The sequence below is a fragment of the Hirundo rustica genome, chromosome Z, assembly GCF_015227805.2.
Source record: "Hirundo rustica isolate bHirRus1 chromosome Z, bHirRus1.pri.v3, whole genome shotgun sequence".
Lineage (NCBI taxonomy): Eukaryota > Metazoa > Chordata > Aves > Passeriformes > Hirundinidae > Hirundo > Hirundo rustica.
In genome coordinates, this window is record NC_053488.1 from 35661668 (window position 1) to 35680676 (window position 19009).

Here is a 19009-nt window from a genome sequence, read left to right on the forward strand (position 1 = left end):
AAGGTGGTCCAGCACCCTGCCCAGATGAACCTTTAAGTGCCTGATGTTTAGGACTACACCACTTATCTGGGGATTATTCCACTGATTGATTGTTATAATTGTGAACAATCTTTCTCTTGTGCCTAATCACTAATTCCCCAGGAGTAACTTGTACGCATTATCCTTCATTTTTTCCATGTGACTCCTTGTAAAAACAGTCCCTATTTGTAGCCACTCTTTAAATACTAGAATCTGGTGTTAAGGTCTCACCTAAGCCTTCTTTTCTAACATGTCAGGCTTCCTGACCCTTTGATCATCTCTGTGGCCCTTTTTTCCACCCTCTCCCGCCTGACAACAGTATTCCAGGTGTGGCCTGACAAATGCTGACAAGAATGGGATCATCTCTGCTGCCGATGCCCCCGTTGATGCAGCCCAAGATCTCACTGGGGCCTTGCGGAAGTGGCACATTGCTCACTCATACTGAGCTTGTTGTTCACTAGGGCTCCCAGGTCCTTTTCCATGGAGCTGCCCCCGCTGGCCCCCCAGCCTTGTGCTCCCAGCCTGTGCTGCACTCCTGGATTTGTTTTCCCAGGTGTAAGGCCTTCCACTTGTCCTTGCTGAGTTTCAGAAGGTTCTTCTTTGCCACTCTTCCAGCCTACAGGGTTTTCCTGCAGGGGCTCTCCCTTCCAAAGTGTTCACTTGATTTTAAGTGCTCTGGATGACCACTTACAAAGACATGAAACAGTGTGGGGCCCAACACCAATCCCTGGGGAACCCCATTTCTGCCCGGTGGCCAGCTGGAAAAGGAGCCATTTACCACCACTCTGGGGTAAATGACTACTGTGGGTCAGGTCCCCAGCCACTGCAGACAGCTTGTCCAGACTATGACACAACAGCTTCACCAGGAGGCTGTGGGAGATCATAGAGAAAGCCTTGGAGAAACACAGGCAGATAATGTCCATGGCTTGCCCCACATCAACCAAGCTGGTTACTTTGCTTTATAAGGCAATCAGGATTGTCAAGCACAGTTTAGCCTTGGTGAATCTGTGCTGGTGTTTCCCAATCACTTGGTTCATCTTGCAATGAATCCTCCCAGAAGGGTCTGTGTCATAACTTTTCCAGGGCCTATAACTTCCTGGGTCCTCTCTTAATCCCTTCTTGTAGATGAAGGTGACATTAGCCTCCTTTCAGTCTTCTGTGTTGTTTGATCGCCACAACTTCTCAAGGATTATGGAGAACAGCCTCACAAATGACCCCAGCCAGCTCTCCAATAGACTTGAGTGGGTATTGTGAAGTCATATCAATTTGCAGGAGCCAAGTTCCTATAATAGCCCACTCAGCAAATTTTCCTTCACTGGCAGTGGGCCTATTTGCATCAACAGGGACTTCTGCTTCCAGCATCTCGTTCCAGCATCACCAACTATGTTGGTGACAATAGAGGTCAAGGAAGTGTTGAGAACTTCTGCCTTTTCAGTGCTGTTGGTGACTAATCCACCTCCCCCACTTAACAATGGGCTAGTAGTTTCCTCATGTTGCTGCTTGTTGTTTATATACTCAAAGACCCCTTTCTTGTAGTTTCTGACATCTCTTACCAATTTCAATTCAAGCTGAGTCTGCTTTTTTAACAGTATCTTATGCCTTGGTAATGTTCTTGTGGCTCTCAACAGATTTGTAATTCCTTTCCCATCTCAGGTGTGCTTCTCTTTTGGCCCTGAACAGACTCAGAAGCTCATGGTTAAACCAAGAGGGTTTCATGTTCCACCTACTCCCATTCCATTTGAAGAGGATAAACTGGTTTACTGCTTTCATGAGAACAATCTTGAAAAACTCACAGCAATCGCTAGGTCCTTTATTCTCTGCAAAAGCTTCCCTTTCAATTGAGCTCTGAGGAAGCTAAAGCTTTCTCTTCTAAAATCTAAAACCGCTGCTTTAGTACTAACCTTCAGAGTGCACAGCCAGATCTCAAACTCCACAATATTGCTTGAAAATGACCCTTTTAACCTTGACCCAAGAGGCATTTGATAGGGCTTCTATAGTCACTGTAGTTGCCTTCTATTCATTTGAGGTTCTTAACTTAAAGTGCAAGTCCCCCTCCTCTTCTTCCCTGACTCTCTTTACAAAACAGCCTATAGTCATCCATCATATTCCTTCAGTCACAGGAGTTGTCCTATCATGTTTCAGTTACTCCTATGATACCCTAACTTTCTAAACGTGCGTTACTCTCCAGGCTCTGCACATTTGTATAAATACACACGAGGTGCCAGGTCCTCTTCTTATCTTGGGAGGCAGCTAAGGAACAGTTGTCACTGCTCTGGTTGGCCTGGCTTATTTGCCAGCTGGCTGCAACAGCAGCTACTTAAAGCCACCACTAAAAATGGTTCTCACCAGATTCCTTTCATATCTCTAGAGAAAAGTCAATACAGAGAATTCAGCTTGCCTCTCTAACCCCTCCATACGTTGGATTGTACTCATTACAACTGGGGTACTTTGGCTGACCTGAGGCATCAACTGGACAGCTATTGTCCTCCAGAAGATGGCAGTCTGATGTTTAAGCAGGAGTGTGGTGTTTACATCAATGCACGTGAGGCTGCATTACTCAGTCATTTGAGGTTATGACTTTAGCCTTTTAATACTTCTGAAAAAGCAAATGCAAGTATGTTTAAGTTTTAGGTACTATAAATGTTATAAATTTTCCTAAGGCAGATATCACACACTGACATTGCAAGACCTTAATTAAGGTTGATTTACTTACAAATGGTATGTTTTCAACTCCCAGAAATGATGTATTTAATGTTTTATTTTTAAACACAATTAAAAAATAATATATAAATATATACATACTGCAAATGTAATTCAGATAACAAATTCATTTAAGCCCATTTATGCACATTAGTGACACACCATGTGGCAGAAAGACTAGGACTACAAGAAGACCCTGTGGCGATTTATTTTATATTAAATCCCTAATGGCCTCTTCTTATCTTTGCAAAAATATGCACGAAAGTCCAGACTATGCAACCATTGAAATGAATGGTTATTTATTTGCAAAACGAGAACCCTATGTTTAATGTTCCTTAGACATAAGGTAGTCTGCAAAAGTCGCATTCCTACAGCTCTATACATCATTTATTTTACATACCCTAACTTCTCACAACAGGCATCAGAAAAATACTTTTGAACCGTATTGCTATTGTAAGTTGCTGAGAATTTTTGTTTCCAATTCCATTACTGGAAGACTAAATGTTAACATGTTTACTTGGGGTTTGCTTCTTGTTTTGCTTTTTGCATTAAAAACAAATGAACCAATCTGCCATTTAAAATATATTTATATTTATACTGAGAGAAAAAAGTTCCCAAATATACAATATATATACATAATTACAGACAGACAACAGAAGTTCAAATCTTCAAAGACATGCTGTAATCTCACTTATCTGTGTGTACTGGTTAACCCAGCATTTGTTTGACATGCTTTGGCTAAGACAGAGGTTCTTTATTTGCTCTGCAGAGGTATAAAGAACATCACTTTTCAAAATACAGAAATAAAATTGTCCAAAATAGTGAAATTGTGACATTTCTTACTAATACTACAAAATAGTTTTAAAATTAAACTGGAGATCCAAGATAAGACTATTTTTTCATAGAAAAATTATAAACCCTGCACCCAAACACCTATATTTTTTAAGTTACTGTTGCTGGGACTGCCACTGTAAGTTCCTCTGAGGCATAAAGCCACAAAGCGGGAAGTTGTTACAAGACAAAGAACTTCCTATTGGTACCATTCCCAACTCTTATGAACTATGGAGGCTACCTAAGGACAGTCAAGCTTTCCGTGGCAGCATGAACTTGCAGGTCACTTTCTTGAGGACACAACAGCAGCCTCCGCTGAGGCTGTGACATGTTCTCTAAACCTTCAGAAGTGGCATACAACCTGGAAATTGTCTTTATGAAGTATGTGGATGCCATGGCCAGAGGCATAAACCTCACCAGACCTTCAGAACATACCTTGTCTGTCACAGTCAGTAGCAGACAATCATAGAATGTGGTGGTGTGCGATTTGTTTTATTTGTTTTATATGATTTTATACAGATTGGTATAATGGTTTGTTATATGTACCCCCCTCCTTCTGTATTGGTTCAGACTTGTTTACTGCAAAGTTGAGCTTGTTCGTTTTGTGTCAATCATCCCTTCCTCCTCATACCAAGTTGTCAATCCCCTCTCTCTCCCCTTGGGCGCCCTGTCTATCACTCCAGGACCCTTCCCTGGCTTCTGGAAAGCTCCAGGGAGGGCGTCGAGTGATAGGCTGGGGCCCTGGAAATCCCATCCCGTCGTTTCGTGGTTGGTCCCCTGCTTTATGGTTCACACCCCCCGGTTACACCCCCAAGTTCTGTAATTGGCTGACCGGTTGTCGCCACCCCTGTTCCCACCCCTCCTTAAAAGTTGCTGCACACCTGCTCTCAGTGCTCTTCTGGGCAGCAGGACAGAGAGTGCAGAGCTCCGTGCTCCCTCTCCCCCAATAAACCAACGTTGTACCCTGTCCAGAGGAGTCAGCCTTTCATTCGGTTGCCGTGGTTGCTGTACCATCATCGTGCCCGTCGCTGGTGTGGGGGATCCAAGTCCCCACTGGGAGGAGGTGGCTTGCCCAGCCTGCCACTCCAACCGTACCACGTTGCCGCAGTGGGAAAACCCGTCTGAGCTAGCCTGTGGCTGCGCTGGTCAGCGCTTTTGGGACACTGCGACAATAGAACTTGTTTTTAACTGACTGACCTGCTTCCTCAGGTAATAATTCATCTTCTATGTAATTTTAAGCTCTGTGAGTAGTCAGAATAAATTTTCATGGACCAACAGATAAAAGACTTAGTCCAAGAAGCATATTATTAATCTATGTTATAATGAGCCATTTCAACTGAACTGAATATTCATGAAACCTGGATTATTCTCCCTACACTCAAAAAAAGCAGAGAACAGAGTTCACTTTACAACAGAAGTCTTCATTTCTCAGGAAGAAAATTACTTTCCCAAAAAGTCACATTGAGAAGACATTTCTCATTTGCCAAGAGAATTCCAGCAGAGAAGCAGCAAAAGATACTCAAAGGGTAAAACAAAATGTAATAGAAATTAACTGTAACACATGCATTGAATTCTGCCATAATATCTTCTTAGTTATCATTACTATAACTTGGAGAAATTGTCCAGCAAAGGCAACAAAAACAACTGTGATCTGGGCAGTGTCTCTTTTCTTTTGTCATTCTCTTCAAAAATAAAGTGGTTATGTATGTAGAATTCAAGCAGCGTACACTCTGTCACCAGTCACAGTGACACAGGTCTGATTACGACTTACAGCTTTAATGCCACCTGGAAGGCCAGATCCAAAGGTGGTTATGCCAAGCAATGCAGAGCTGCATATGGACTCTTAGAGAAACCTAAACACATTCACACAAAATGACTGCCCTATGGAAAGCACTTTTAATAAAGATACTTTTGCATATTTGTTGATTATTAAGAGAAAATAGTGACCTTGTGATACTTCTGAAGAAGAATATGCACTACTACAATAGAGATTCAACACTCTTTGCCAAGCCTGTTCTTCATGTTTCCTTAATATTTAATCAGGTAATGTCTGTGGAGCACTTTGAGGATGAATAACAAACTACCATTATTATTGCTGAGAAAATCATAAATTCATTAAAGTTTGTGTACTCTTGAGTTCATAACAGAATTCTAAGCTGAATAGACAGGTCTGGCCAGTTTTGTCATTAATTTTCTTATATGCATTGTGCTTCTGATGCGAGGTAAAGTAACTACATGTCACTTTAAAACTGAGTAAAGAAAACATCTTTTGCTGGCCAAGCACCAAAAATGAGGGTTTTCAGGAAACATTTCAATAAAGACCAGAATGCAGCAAATGCAAAACTCATCTCCACCTCAATGGAGAAAAAAGAAAAAAAAAAAGCAGTTACACCCCTGAAACGTTAGTCCTTTCTGGCACAAACTATTCACAGCAGAACAACCGACAGCAAAAAGCAAAGGAAGGTACCTATGACTTCTAGAAAGCAATCCCATTTGAAATAGTAGTAAAAAAAATTATTTAACAGACTGGGACTAAAAATCATCTAACATCAGTAAAATCTGTTCAGTTTGTTCTTAGAGGCAAAGTCATCTCTTCTTCCCTCCACAATGACCACTAGTTATGAAAGAAAAACAATTATGAAACATTTACTGCTTAACCAGCAGATCTTAACACTTCTTGGCCAACAACGTTACACTTCACCGAGAAAAGGTTGAAAATTTGCCTGCTTTGAGAACTAAGAACATCTACTCTTGACAAAGTCAAATTGTGAGATCCAGCCAAAAAATAAGTTTTGAGTTACAGTCATTTGAGCATATAGAGTTGCAAAGATGAGATCAGACACATTTACCTGGAGCTTAGAGTGGCGGAGTGCAAGGTCTGTATTCTACATAGTTACTAATGTGATTTAATGCAAAATAAACAAAAAGAAAACGCAATGCTAAAGCCAGCTTCTACTTAGCTCCTAGCTGTGTCCACCATTAACTGAAACTGACAGAGTAAAAGAAAGATTTAAAACAAAAAAAGATGAGGATTTTATTAAGAACTTTATTAAATCCCATTTTCTCTTCTGGGGACTTATCTTAAAATACTCTTTCCCCAACCCCTTTCTGCCCAGCCTCAGTGAAATTTTTAGGATCAAATTATGGTTCATAAAGCAGTGTTGTTTTGGTGGTAAAGATTGCTTATTATTCAAACAACTAATTGAAAACTAATAGATTCAACTTCATTTCTTGAAGCCTTGCTACTCAATTTACTTTATACATTTTACAATGTAAGCAGAAATCTATGGATAATTATTAGCTGGATTGTAACAAAAACCTCATCAACCATAGAAGCATCATAATTTTTGCAAAATGCATCACAAGACACTTATTGTAAGAGATATTTTAGGACATACAAGGCAAGAACTAATCAAGAGATTTGTATTTTCTTCAGTAGTACTTGACGTAAAAGAAAAAGTTTTGATTTAGTGCAAAAGGAGATGAAAATTTCTTCTACATATCAAATACTTTTGTACAGGTGACTTTCATGCAAATGAAGAGACTGAAAATTACAAATATATACTACACAAAGATGTTTTTGTTATCGACATTTTCTTCAGACCACTTAGGTTTTATTATTAATCAATATGTCTGTAAGCAAATTTCAATCAGAAATAACAGTGCCATGTCATACTTATTCAGTGATCTAAGCATTCATATTTTAAAAATGATATTTTTCTATAATATCCAGCAACATGTAACTCTCCTTCAGATGAAGGCAGAAAGCTCACAGCTTCAATTCACCCCAAGGTTCCAGTTTGTTTATGCCATTGTTTTTAACACACCATGGTACAATCTAAAGGGAGGGAATAATCATAATATCATAATAATGTAAGTCAGATAACAATTAGCTACTACTTCTCTCAAAGTTAATTAAATCACTGAAAATTCTGCTCATACTGAAAAAAATATTGAGAAAATAACTTGTCCACAATCTGTTTTAAAGAACCATTTCCATACGCAATAAGGCTGTTAAACATGTTTTAAGTTTCCTCTTACCTCCAGTGTCATGCACACAGTGGTAATTGCTACTTTGATTTCTCCGTCTGAAATCTCCTTGAGATCCTTGAGCATAACCTCCTCAATATTCACACCTGTTTAAGAAAAAAAATTGATTTCCATATATACAATTATCCACAGCTGACAGATGCATCAACATAAATTAAAAACACAGCTTAGACCTTAACACTGAACCTTCTTTCTGTATTACAGTACGTCATATGAAAATATTAAAACTTAGATTAATATTTCAATACTTCATGTTTCTAAGGGACTTTTTCAAGAAAGGAAGAGATTTAAGGGAGGATACACACTAACAACAAGTATGAAGAATTAAGTCTACTGCAACACCTGTGTTCCTGTAAATTTTTTAAGTGAATATACTTCCAGCTGACAATAAATGCATAGTTAGACAATTTCTAGGGTCTACTATAAAACCACAAATATAAAATTACTTCTGAAATAAGTAATATATTGAAAAGTACCTGTGGACTATGGTGTTTATGGTGGTACTATGGTGTCTATGAAATATTCAAAAGCAGGGCATTTAAGATATTCTGTGAACAGAGTTACTCAATCTTTCTGACCTTCTTCACCAATGGATTTTTCATATGTACATCAAATCATTCATGAACTAAGTATATGTTTATGTACCATAGAAACATCATAATCAGAAACAATGGCATAAAACAAGAATTGCAACCACACATATTGGTACATTTAAGCACAGTGTATTGAAAATCCAGGTGACTTAAGTTTCCCTCATCAAATGTTTGTCTAAAATGCTGTAAAGAGTCTCAAAACAAATACATATTATGAAGAAGAATATAACTACATCACTTGATTGCAACACAGACATGATAGCCAAATGTCTATGTAAAGAATGCTGCAAGCCACCTATCCCAGTGCAGGGCTGCAACTAAAATGTCCACCAACCTTTAAGGCAGTTTAACATCCACCATGTATTTGAATAAATGATTTTCCAGAGGGAATCAAATACCAACCTGAGTCAAAGAAATTAATCCTTTCATTACTGTTCCTGTACAGAGTCCAGCTACTGCAGTCAATCTAATGATAAAATGGACTTTTACACATCTGTTATTTAAAAAAAAAATTATATAGCCTATAGACTTTCTGGGGGGCTGCAACCTATTGTGCCTCAAATAACAAATTAATTCAGGCCAATAAATCAATATTTCTCCCAGAAACTGAGAAATTTTTTGGCTGAATATTCCTAATATTGCCTCAAATAATAAGTAAATACAGCTAAATACTCAGCAGAGGTTACATCCTTCAAGGGGCTCTTGAAACTCGGCAGCATCCTACTAAAAGAAATGTCACGTGCAATATACACATATGTCATATGAATACACAATAATTATGTACCTTGTAGTACACAGAAAACAAGAGCTATAAGCAAAAAAAAAAAAAAAAAAAAAAAAAAAAAAAAAAAAAAAAACCCACCAAAAAAACCCTACCAAACCAGAGTGCATGACAGTGCCCTCCTCATGCCTCAGGTCACATATATAAATTACTGGCAACCAGTACCATGCAGACTAAATCCACTACACATACTTGGCCAAGTTTTGCATTTGGTATTACAGAAAACTTCACAATGAACAGTACTAAACCATTTTTCCCTGGCAACTGGCAGAACTGAGAACTGACTTCCATAAAAGCCACTTTCACTGCCACTTTCCAGTCTAGACTGCATACAGTCCACCCCTGAACTATGATAGCTTGAGTGAAGGAACTTAAGAGCATTCATGTGAACATTTATAGACCTGAACTAAATTACCTTGTAATCTCACTAAAAGAAAAGGCAAAGGAAACAGCACCTCAAATTCTGTCCTTATCTACCAGATAAGGCAGCTGTCTCAGGCTGATGATCTAAATTTCAATGACTACTTTCTGCATATGGGCAGATAGAGAATAAAAAAAGACACTGAGTCTGCACGGACCCTGTTCTTATCTGATATATCTAACAGAGAAATATCCCTTGGAATTTAATAATCACTCTTTGGTAAGAACCTGGCAGCAAATGCCAGTAAAAAAAAAAAAAGAGTTATTGCAACAATCTTCTTCAAGCTTTCACAGCATCTCTTCAAAAGCCTAAAACTAAATTTTGGGTTCAAACATTGCCATTTTAGAACACTGAATATTTCTTTTTGGTATTTCTAACAGAAGAAGGGAAAAGAATTGCAACTTTCCCACTGTTTCCTTAATCTGAGTTTGATGTCAAATTTACTTCACGTGTACAAAGCCCTTAGTAAATCTGGGTGAAACAAAATCTGCTTCCACACCACATAGGCAATTGCATAGACTGACACATTTTTTATGTCCATGTGAATCATAAATTCTTGATAAGCATACACGTGTAAAAGTAATATATAAAATAAATTGTTAACTTTATAGGTAAAAACAATACAGGATAATTTAGGAGCTGAGTAGTTCCTCAAAAGAAATCACAATTCCATGATTTAGAATGTAAACAACTTAATTTAAAATTAATATACAGTTAACTGTCAAGCTGCTTCTACTTTCACCACACACAATAAAATATATTCTGAAACAGTTACACAAATAAATTTGTAATATGTCTGAAAAATGGAAGGAGGTTGCACTACCTGGGGCATTAAACTGAGTCTCCTGGAGAACAGAGATTACTTCCTCTCGTGGGGGAAGATCTGGAAACTTTTCCTCCAAAATGGACAGTACTTTCTCCTGCTGCTCTGTCATTCTGTCAGCTTCCAAAGACATGCACTTGAAGAGAATGCTCCCTGAAACATTGAAAGACAAAAAAATCAATGTCTCCTGTAAAGATCCAAGAGGTGCTACAGAAACAGGATGTCTTACTGCATTGCTTCCCAAGCCCATTCCTTCTTGGAGGTTGTTTCCACTGAGAGTACACTGAATTCACATGGAAACATCCTCCTAACATGAACTTCCTGAATTTAGAACTGGCTGTCTCTTACAGCTAAGTGGCTGGTCCCAGCGCTGCCACGGTGTGCAGCACGCTTCTGTAGACTAACAGGGCTCTGCAGCACAGCCAGCAGCAGCTGATGGCACACCAGCATATATTCTCCTCTTTCCAGGCATTAGACTAAGTGCTAGTCTAGTGTGTTTTGAAACATAAATTCACATTGTCAACCTTCCTTCTACAGACATGTCCTCCTACAATGGGCATAAGGAAGAAATACTTTACTGTGAGGATGGTGAGCCACCAGAACAGGCTGCCCAGAGAATATGGGGATGCCCCATCCCTGAAAGTGTTCAAGGCCAGGTTGGACCAGGCTCTGAGCAACCTGGACTAGTGAAAGGTGTCCCTGTTCATGGCAGTGGCATTTGAACTAATGATCTTAAAGTCATTGGTCACTATGTGTAACTGACTCTGGCTAATTCTTATCAACGGAAGCACCAAAAAAACACCAACTTAGACAATCAAAATTTTAAAACTTAAGGGAAACATAACCCACTAAATAACTTCACAGTGACTGGAATTGTCTTACAATACAGAAGTGAGAATGATGTCTTTTCAGACAACTATTTGCTGCACTTTAAGTTACCTCATTCATTCCCTGGAGACTGGGATTCCATTTATCAATACACCTAAATATAGTATTTGCTTCCAATCACTCACAGTAAATTCAGGATAATAAGCTCTTATACTTCAGCCTTGAAATTATTTATTTATCTGCTGTGCACAAGAATTTCAAACAAGTGTATGATTTCATTGCATTACGCTGGGTCAATTCTACAATAAGTACAATATGTAAGATAATTACTGCAAAATAAAGTATTTAGGCTTCAGCACAGAGCAAAAAAGAGTAAGTGAAAAACCTTAACACTGTCACTCTCAGTCTCACCAGAAGAACTAGGATCCAATCATCTACTATATATTCATTTTCCTTTTCTCCTTCAACATCATCACATGAAAAAACACAAAGCATTTCTTCAAATTCACAAACCACTTGCAACACAAAGTAACTGTGCCATGCTAAGTAAACACACCCTTATTTAACAAATCCTGTGTGGATTAAATAATAAATAATGCCTAACAAGCCAAAAGCTGCTCCCCATCAGATACTGATTTCTGGAATTAAATACAAATACATGACATTCCATTCTTTGTTTGTATTACAGATATTGTAACTGCCAATATTCTTTTAATGCATGGCAGCTCTTTATGTCAGTCTTTCAATCACTTTAAGACAATGCTCCTGCTCTGTTTGATAGTATTAAAAATACTTAATAAATACAGACTGCATTCAAATCTTCTATTCTGATCCAGATTGATATTTCTAAATTTATGTACACAACATAATAAGCAGATTTCAGGCTTCTACAGGTAAATATCTTTTACATAAAGTACCCAGATATCTATCCCTATTATCAAGGCCTGGTTTTCAGTCCCCCTAACAAGACAGAAGTTTCTCAACCAGCAGCTTCCATGATAATTCATCTAAAAATAGCCCTTGTTGTTCTACTCTACAGCAGATAACAGTGCTTGTGCTACCTATATACTCCCGAGATATATTCTGTAGCTTTGAAACAGTAGTGACCAGAATGAGTGAGACACCCCACAACACGCTTTCTGTCAGCACAGAGCTGCATCTGGACAAAAGGCAGCTCAGGGAACAGGCTGCAGGAAGTATTTTAGCAACAGCAATTTTCTAATTTTTTTCTTCCTCCAGAAACAGAAAGGGAAATTGCTCAAGGACACACAAAGGAAATAGAGATTCCAGAAGAAAGTGCTGGATCTACAGTGTGTGGTCAAAGTCATCACACCTACTGGAGGGAGACTGCAGCATACCCCGTAAAGCCCTCCAGCAGCATTAGGATCAATCAGGCAGTCTGTCCATCTGCACAGAACCTCAGATACACAATGTATGAAACTTTTACCACAGCTGTGTGTGTGATTCAGGGAATGGAATATTTGGGTAAGACCAAGAACAGGAAACCCTAACACAAACACATGGAAAAATGCAGAACAAGAGGTGTGAATTGTACATCCACCCAAGACCACCAGTCTTGAAGTCAATAGGATGCAACCTTCACTCACGATAGGCAGACACCTTAGAAAGGTTTTTAAAAGGCTCTGCTTTTTGTCATTAGTCACACCAACACTGTAGTGCTTGCAACTGATAACTTTTCTACTAGGATGAAAGCCAGAAAAGGATTATTCTCAAATTACTAGGGTGTCAGCAAGCCCTAAGATCAACATTTACTTGTCCTTTAATATTATAATCACTTTTCAAAATTGTTCTCATCACCAGGAAAGAAGGACACACCTCTTCTCCCCCAGGCATGCTCAGCATTTCTGTGAGGGTTAAGATTCCAGGTAGTTTAGAAAAAGAGTTCACTTAAGTTACTTTTGCTTGATCAAAGGTCAGTAGTCCATTTAGTCATGTGCTGCCTTATAAATACCTGCTGTAAAGGCAATACATGGTCTCAAAAATCTCCTACAGATTTTACTGAGTGTTGGTGTTACTCCCCCAGGGTTTCTGAAAGCATAATGGTGGCTGCGGTCTGCTTACAAGCAGAGAAAAAACATATATAATAGGCAATACAAGATTCAATATTATTTCTTGCGTACATCACACTTTACTACATTATTTTTTCTGAAGAGGTCACTAGAAAATAGGCTAAGGCTCTTAAAAATGTGCACTTTATTCTTCTTTTGCAAAGCAGTTTGGAAGTGAAGCATTAGTTTTGCCAAAAGCAATTGCTGTGCATTAATATTAAACATGACCTAATGAAGGCAGAAGTCGTTTTGGGAAAACATTAAGAACAGCACAAGCATCTCCTGAATTCTAAGTTTATGGCTGAGAGAAACAATACAAAGAAAATATAGGCATTTCTCCTGTCAAGGTTTTGTTCCATAACCTGTAAAAATAAAGGACAGGTACAAGGGGGGAACCAACAGTTCCTTATGGAAAGTATACTTCAACACTCCCCATGCCCCCACCCCCGCATCCCCCCCCCCAAAAAAAACAACTGCAAACCAGAATTGTAAATATATCCAAGTTAGAAATCTTTATTGTAATTAACAGGAAACGCAATGAAGCTGGAATAAAACGTAACTGGGGAAAAGAGAGAAGAAGCACTGCCTCCAAAAAAAACTGCTTCCATATATTAAAAAGAAGTGTCAGCCCAAGTAAGGGCAGTGTTTGGTGCAGGTAAGAATGATCCTCTCTTCTTGGCATATATATTAAGGATGCATCAATGCAGGAGCATGTGAATCATCCTATTAATGTACAAGACAGAGAAAAAAAAAAATACTGGCATAATTCCTGAAGTCCTTAAAAGGGTACTTCTTAATATTTATCTGCGTTGCTATAATAACAAACTAATCTTCTCCACTTGTCCCCAAAGGGTATGAAAAGACCTCAACTATGCAGCTCATCACTAGCAAAAGCAGATTCACATTAAAAAAAATTGCTGATCCTCTTGGTGGAAATCTGTCTATATTTACATGTTGTGGTTTGCACCTTCTGGATCCGTCAAAGCCTTATACAAATAAACATAAGGAGGCATTTTTGAGAGCATGTTGACCCAAGATACCTGACAGAGAGTGCTTGGAATAACATCCTTGCCAGCTGGCTGCAACAGAGAATGTAATGATTCAGCAGTTTAATGGATCTTGAGTTTGGCAACAGTCCCCTCACAAACATCTCTTGGGAAATAAAATAATACAGACCCAGGACTCTGGCAGGTTCTGTAATTGTTTGCTTCTGGCACAAATCCAGGGACAGCAAAAGCTCTAACTTAAGCCAAATATGGCTGTACAACACTGATTCTCCAAGCAGGTTCTATTCAAAAGCCCAAGGGCAGAATTAGCTTATATAATGTCTGATAAGGAGACAGAGATACAAGAAAAGAAAAGAAAAAGAAAAGAAAAGAAAAGAAAAGAAAAGAAAAGAAAAGAAAAGAAAAGAAAAGAAAAGAAAAGAAAAGAAAAGAAAAGAAAAGAAAAGAAAAGAAAAGAAAAGAAAAGAAAAGAAAAGAAAAGAAAAGAAAAGAAAAGAAAAGAAAAGAAAAGAAAAGAAAAGAAAAGAAAAGAAAAGAAAAGAAAAGAAAAGAAAAGAAAAGAAAAGAAAAGAAAAGAAAAGAAAAGAAAAGAAAAATTAATATTTAAATATAAAAATGCCTAAATGTCTTGGGTGTTTCTCCCGAGATTCAGGTAGTTTTAGAGTCCTTTGCCTTCTGAGAAGCCCTGAGCTGGACACAAGAAAGAGACAGAGTCTTCAGGTTCTGATTTTCAAGGTTGCATCCTTTATTTATTATTTCTTATCTTAAAATTCTCTCAGTGCCCAACTCATGTCTGTGCAGCTGCTCGGGCATCTGATGACTCCTCCCGCACTGGGCTGTCACTATCTTTTATACTAAATGCTACGTGTTCTTTATTTATCATTATTTGCCAATACCTATCACTTACACTAAACAGGTCATCTCTACTTTGACCCAATCTCCTTAAACTACTTTGTGCCACCGTCACTGCAGAAAATGAAGTGAGGGAAGAAGAAAGAAGAAGCAGGAGACAATGCCCCAAATCCTCCATCTTGCCCCCATTCACTTCAATACTAAAAACACAAATCTACTGTTTTCTCACCCTGTGATAAGCTAAACTACTATTTTCACACTCTTGAGGCTTGCAATCCTTCCCGCAGTGCAGGAAGCCTTTCCCATGGACTGGGATCAAAGCCAGTGTCACTCTGGGCTCTGTGCCAGGGTCCCAGACCCCCCTGTCCAGGTCTCTGACCCTCCAGGGCAGCCATAGGAATGCCCTGGACTCCAACATAAATCAATAATGCTCAGTTTCATGGGAAATGTCATTTCTCTTGACTTTTTTTTTTTTAACATAGACAAGCAGGTGAAGTTTCCACAAATGTAAAATTGATATATATATATATAAATATATCTGTCTTTGTAATTAAAATTTAAACATTGCTAAAAGACTTTAAGAAAAAAGAAGTGTGAATAAAACAGCCACCCCTCCTTCCTTTGTTCCCTATGCTATATAGGTAAGGTGAATTTAAGAAGCTATACCTCATGATGAAAGACCGTATTATATACAGAGAAACACAAAACCTAGACCTGCCAGGATGTATTTAATCTTTTATTTTCAGACTGGTTTAGTTTGATCTGTCATTTACATACATTAGTATCTATGACTTTATTTTTTTTAAAATTTAATCTCATCAAAATTAGTGATGGGTTCACTGATTTCTCTAAATTCGTAATGAGAGATTCTTAAGCACTAAAAACTTCTTCTGTTTAAAGAGACCAAGAGGACTTGCTGCATTGCTTCGCATTTTATCCATCCAATCTGCACTGCTGACAGAAGCAGAAAAGCATCAAGTCTCAATGCAGCTGTGTTTTGTTCCTTAGGCTTTGCCAGTAGGTTCTCATAGCATGCAAAAGAAGGTATGAAGAGACTTTTTATCCACTAAGTTCCTCAAACAAGCTCTACCGAATGTAATAATCAAAATGTAATTACTCATTTATTAAAAAAAAATTAAAAAATTAGCTACTATATTCCCCAAAACTGGAAGTACTATCTCTAATGCAAACTCCAATAAAAGCAATTTATTTTAATTTGGATACTGACTAGAGGCACAAAACATGCTGACACATCCATATACAATACTTGAACATGTTCTTGAACATTATTCAAGAACTCTCCTACCTGACTCTCCACCAACAAACAAATATCCTGATATTCCTGAAAAACCCTTTTTTTGTTCTGCCTCCAAAACCAATTATTATGCTTAGTCATTTGCTTAGATTTCTAGAGAGCTACTCAACAGAATTTCTTACAAAAATGTTTCATGGCAGGTATTGGCAATGATTTACCAAGACTGTAGTTGCTTCTGAAATCTAAATGGAGACAAGTTTTCATAATCCTAATTAAACATGCCCACATTAATTTCTTAAAAGGACATTTAGCAGTTTCACAAAATTAAAACCTAAAACCTATAAAATTCATTGAACATTAAAATTCAGTAAGTAACTTAAAAGTAGTAACTGTTCTTTTCAACAGCAGTTTTATTTCCAACTGGAAAGTTCTGCTGCAGCAAATAAACGAAGAAAATTAATATAAATTATGAACTTCCAAGACAGAGAAGAAAATACTTCTGATTGTTGAAGCTCACTTGCACTTTGTACTCTACTGGGCACACTGTACAAAAGAAAAGGAGAGCACAATGAAGACTGGATAACACTGGTTTTAAACAGCAAAAGTTTTGCATCACGCCATTAAAACATCATTCTATAAAAAAGTACAACCATTGGGAGGGAGAAGCTTTAACTTGTAAATATTAGATTCCAATCCATATTGTTGTCCACAATGCCCCCAGAATCAACGAACTGCACAGCTTTTCCAGCTACCCAGCTGGTATGTCGACAGCTTCATTTAATATTCTTGTCTAGTGATACAGCAAAGACCTCTCATGCCTATTTTTAAATGCACATTTTTAATATTCAATATAATGTTACTCTTTAACAAACTCTTTACTCCCCGCTTCTTTTATGAAGCTTCCTGTGGTCTTTAAAGGGATTGTTAACCAAAGAATGGATCACACTCTTTCTGCATGAGCAAATTCAGAAACACTCCATTAAACCTTTCAGTATTTAATAAAACGAGTAATCTCTCACCTCTGAGGAGATAAGCCAGTTGCTGAGTGATTAACTCTGGTGCCTTTTGAAGAATCTCTTTTACGACTAAAGAGGAAGAACAGGCTTGTAACTCCAGGCTTCTGTCACATTGCGCATCTGGATTGATGACTTTGACAACAGCTGATTCCAAACTTTTATCCTCACTATCAAGCAAATTTAGAAGTTATACATATATTTATCTTAACAGCTGCTTAGACAACTCAGTAAAAAAAGAGCAACATGTTTTTTTAAAATTCTGGACTACACCACCATTGTTATAGCTACCTGAAGTCTGCTATAAAGCTGAAGGATGTCACCTAGATCCTAAACCTATGATTTTTTAAATTAAGTGTGCAGAGTTCTTTTACTGCTTGAAACATCACTAAGTATGACATATCACCCATCAAAATCTATGAAAAACTATGGAAAAAGTATTTCTACATGTGCTGAAAACAGCCTTCTTTATATAGAGGAGATTTAGAATTTTCTCAACTTAATATTGTGAAAACTTACAAAAAAAAAATTTTTTTGTGTTTAGATACTTCGTGTTTTGTTTACAATAGCAGTTACCAAGCCAAACAAATTTCACAAATACTTCTCTCTTCAGATTTTCCCTATTTATAGTCTAATCTATAAATTTCTAGGAGTACAATGGGACCATAGGATGTTACCTGTCTTAATGAATTTCTAAAGACAACTGGAAGTAAACAGCATCCTTTACTCTGGGCAAGACAGGCAGACCACTAAAAAGAGGCTCTTCATAAAAGATTCACAACGGCCTTATAAATAGTCCCTCTTAAGGATCTGTATAGGGACTGTGGTCTTCCAGAGATGAGCTCTGAGCCTTTTGAAAGACTGTAGTTGGTAAGGATCACTATAATCCATCAGCCATCTTAACAGCACATATGCAAATGTCTAGGCACCTGCAGCTCAATATAAGATTCTCAAAGGAGAGCTAAGAAGCAGGAAAAAAAACCCTGATCACTTATCTACTGGCCACAGGAAACTTCCAGACTATTCAACTAAATGAAAACATCTAATCTAAGACATGCAAAAACACAGGGTTCCTAGAAGTGGAAGTTCCATTTGAAGTGATGTAAAAATGACTGTTCACCTTGTTATGTTTACTGAACATAATGGGAGACAAAATACATTTTACTTTCCCTTTGTGAGGTCTTTCACTAATTGTGTTAACACAGCAATATCACTACAGAGAAAACATAATTTTTGAAACAGCTCGCACTCACATAAACCACCTTACTGTAAAAAAAATACAATACCTCGTCAGCACGTTTCTGTTTACAAGGGTTAAAGACAATTTCCCTTCAGCATTCAGCTGATGCAAATTGATCTCATCTCGGAAGATATGGAATGACTCTGGGATTTTCAGCTCTTCCAAAATAAATCTTGTCTCAGCGAAGTAGCTGAAGTCTCTTCTTGGTATGTTCAACACAGGCAAGCAAAGAGTATCAGGGGGACTGACCTGTAACACAGGTGTGCATTTGTGAGAACTGGACCTGTTTTTCATCAGGACAGTACTTTAACAGAGTGAGCAATTAGAAACCGCCTCAATTTTCTGTTTGGGATTTTCTCCCCTTAATTTAATTAAAAGAAAGGGGGGGGTGGGAAATGGTATTTCACTTTTTTTTTTCCTTCATCTGTCTCTATTGCCTCCTATGGAGTACCTAAGAAACCAGAAGAGGAAAATGATAAAGAATGAAGCACAGGACTGATTTTTTTTGTGCTATTCAATAAACTATCT

At 37.9% G+C, this 19009-nt stretch overlaps 1 protein-coding gene across 7 annotated transcripts in view; it reads right to left on the minus strand.

Annotated features, from left to right (window-relative positions):
• PRUNE2 (prune homolog 2 with BCH domain) overlaps window positions 1–19009 on the minus strand; it is a 136038-nt gene that overhangs the window by 90727 nt on the left and 26302 nt on the right. For all 7 annotated transcript variants that reach the window (XM_058424131.1, XM_058424130.1, XM_040089566.2 and 4 more), the window contains exons 3-6: window positions 18528–18730; window positions 17248–17411; window positions 10218–10370; window positions 7591–7685 (exon numbers count right to left, since the gene is read on the minus strand). In XM_058424131.1, the coding sequence (XP_058280114.1) occupies window positions 7591–7685; window positions 10218–10370; window positions 17248–17411; window positions 18528–18730 (615 nt within the window). The remainder of the gene's footprint in view (window positions 1–7590; window positions 7686–10217; window positions 10371–17247; window positions 17412–18527; window positions 18731–19009) is intronic.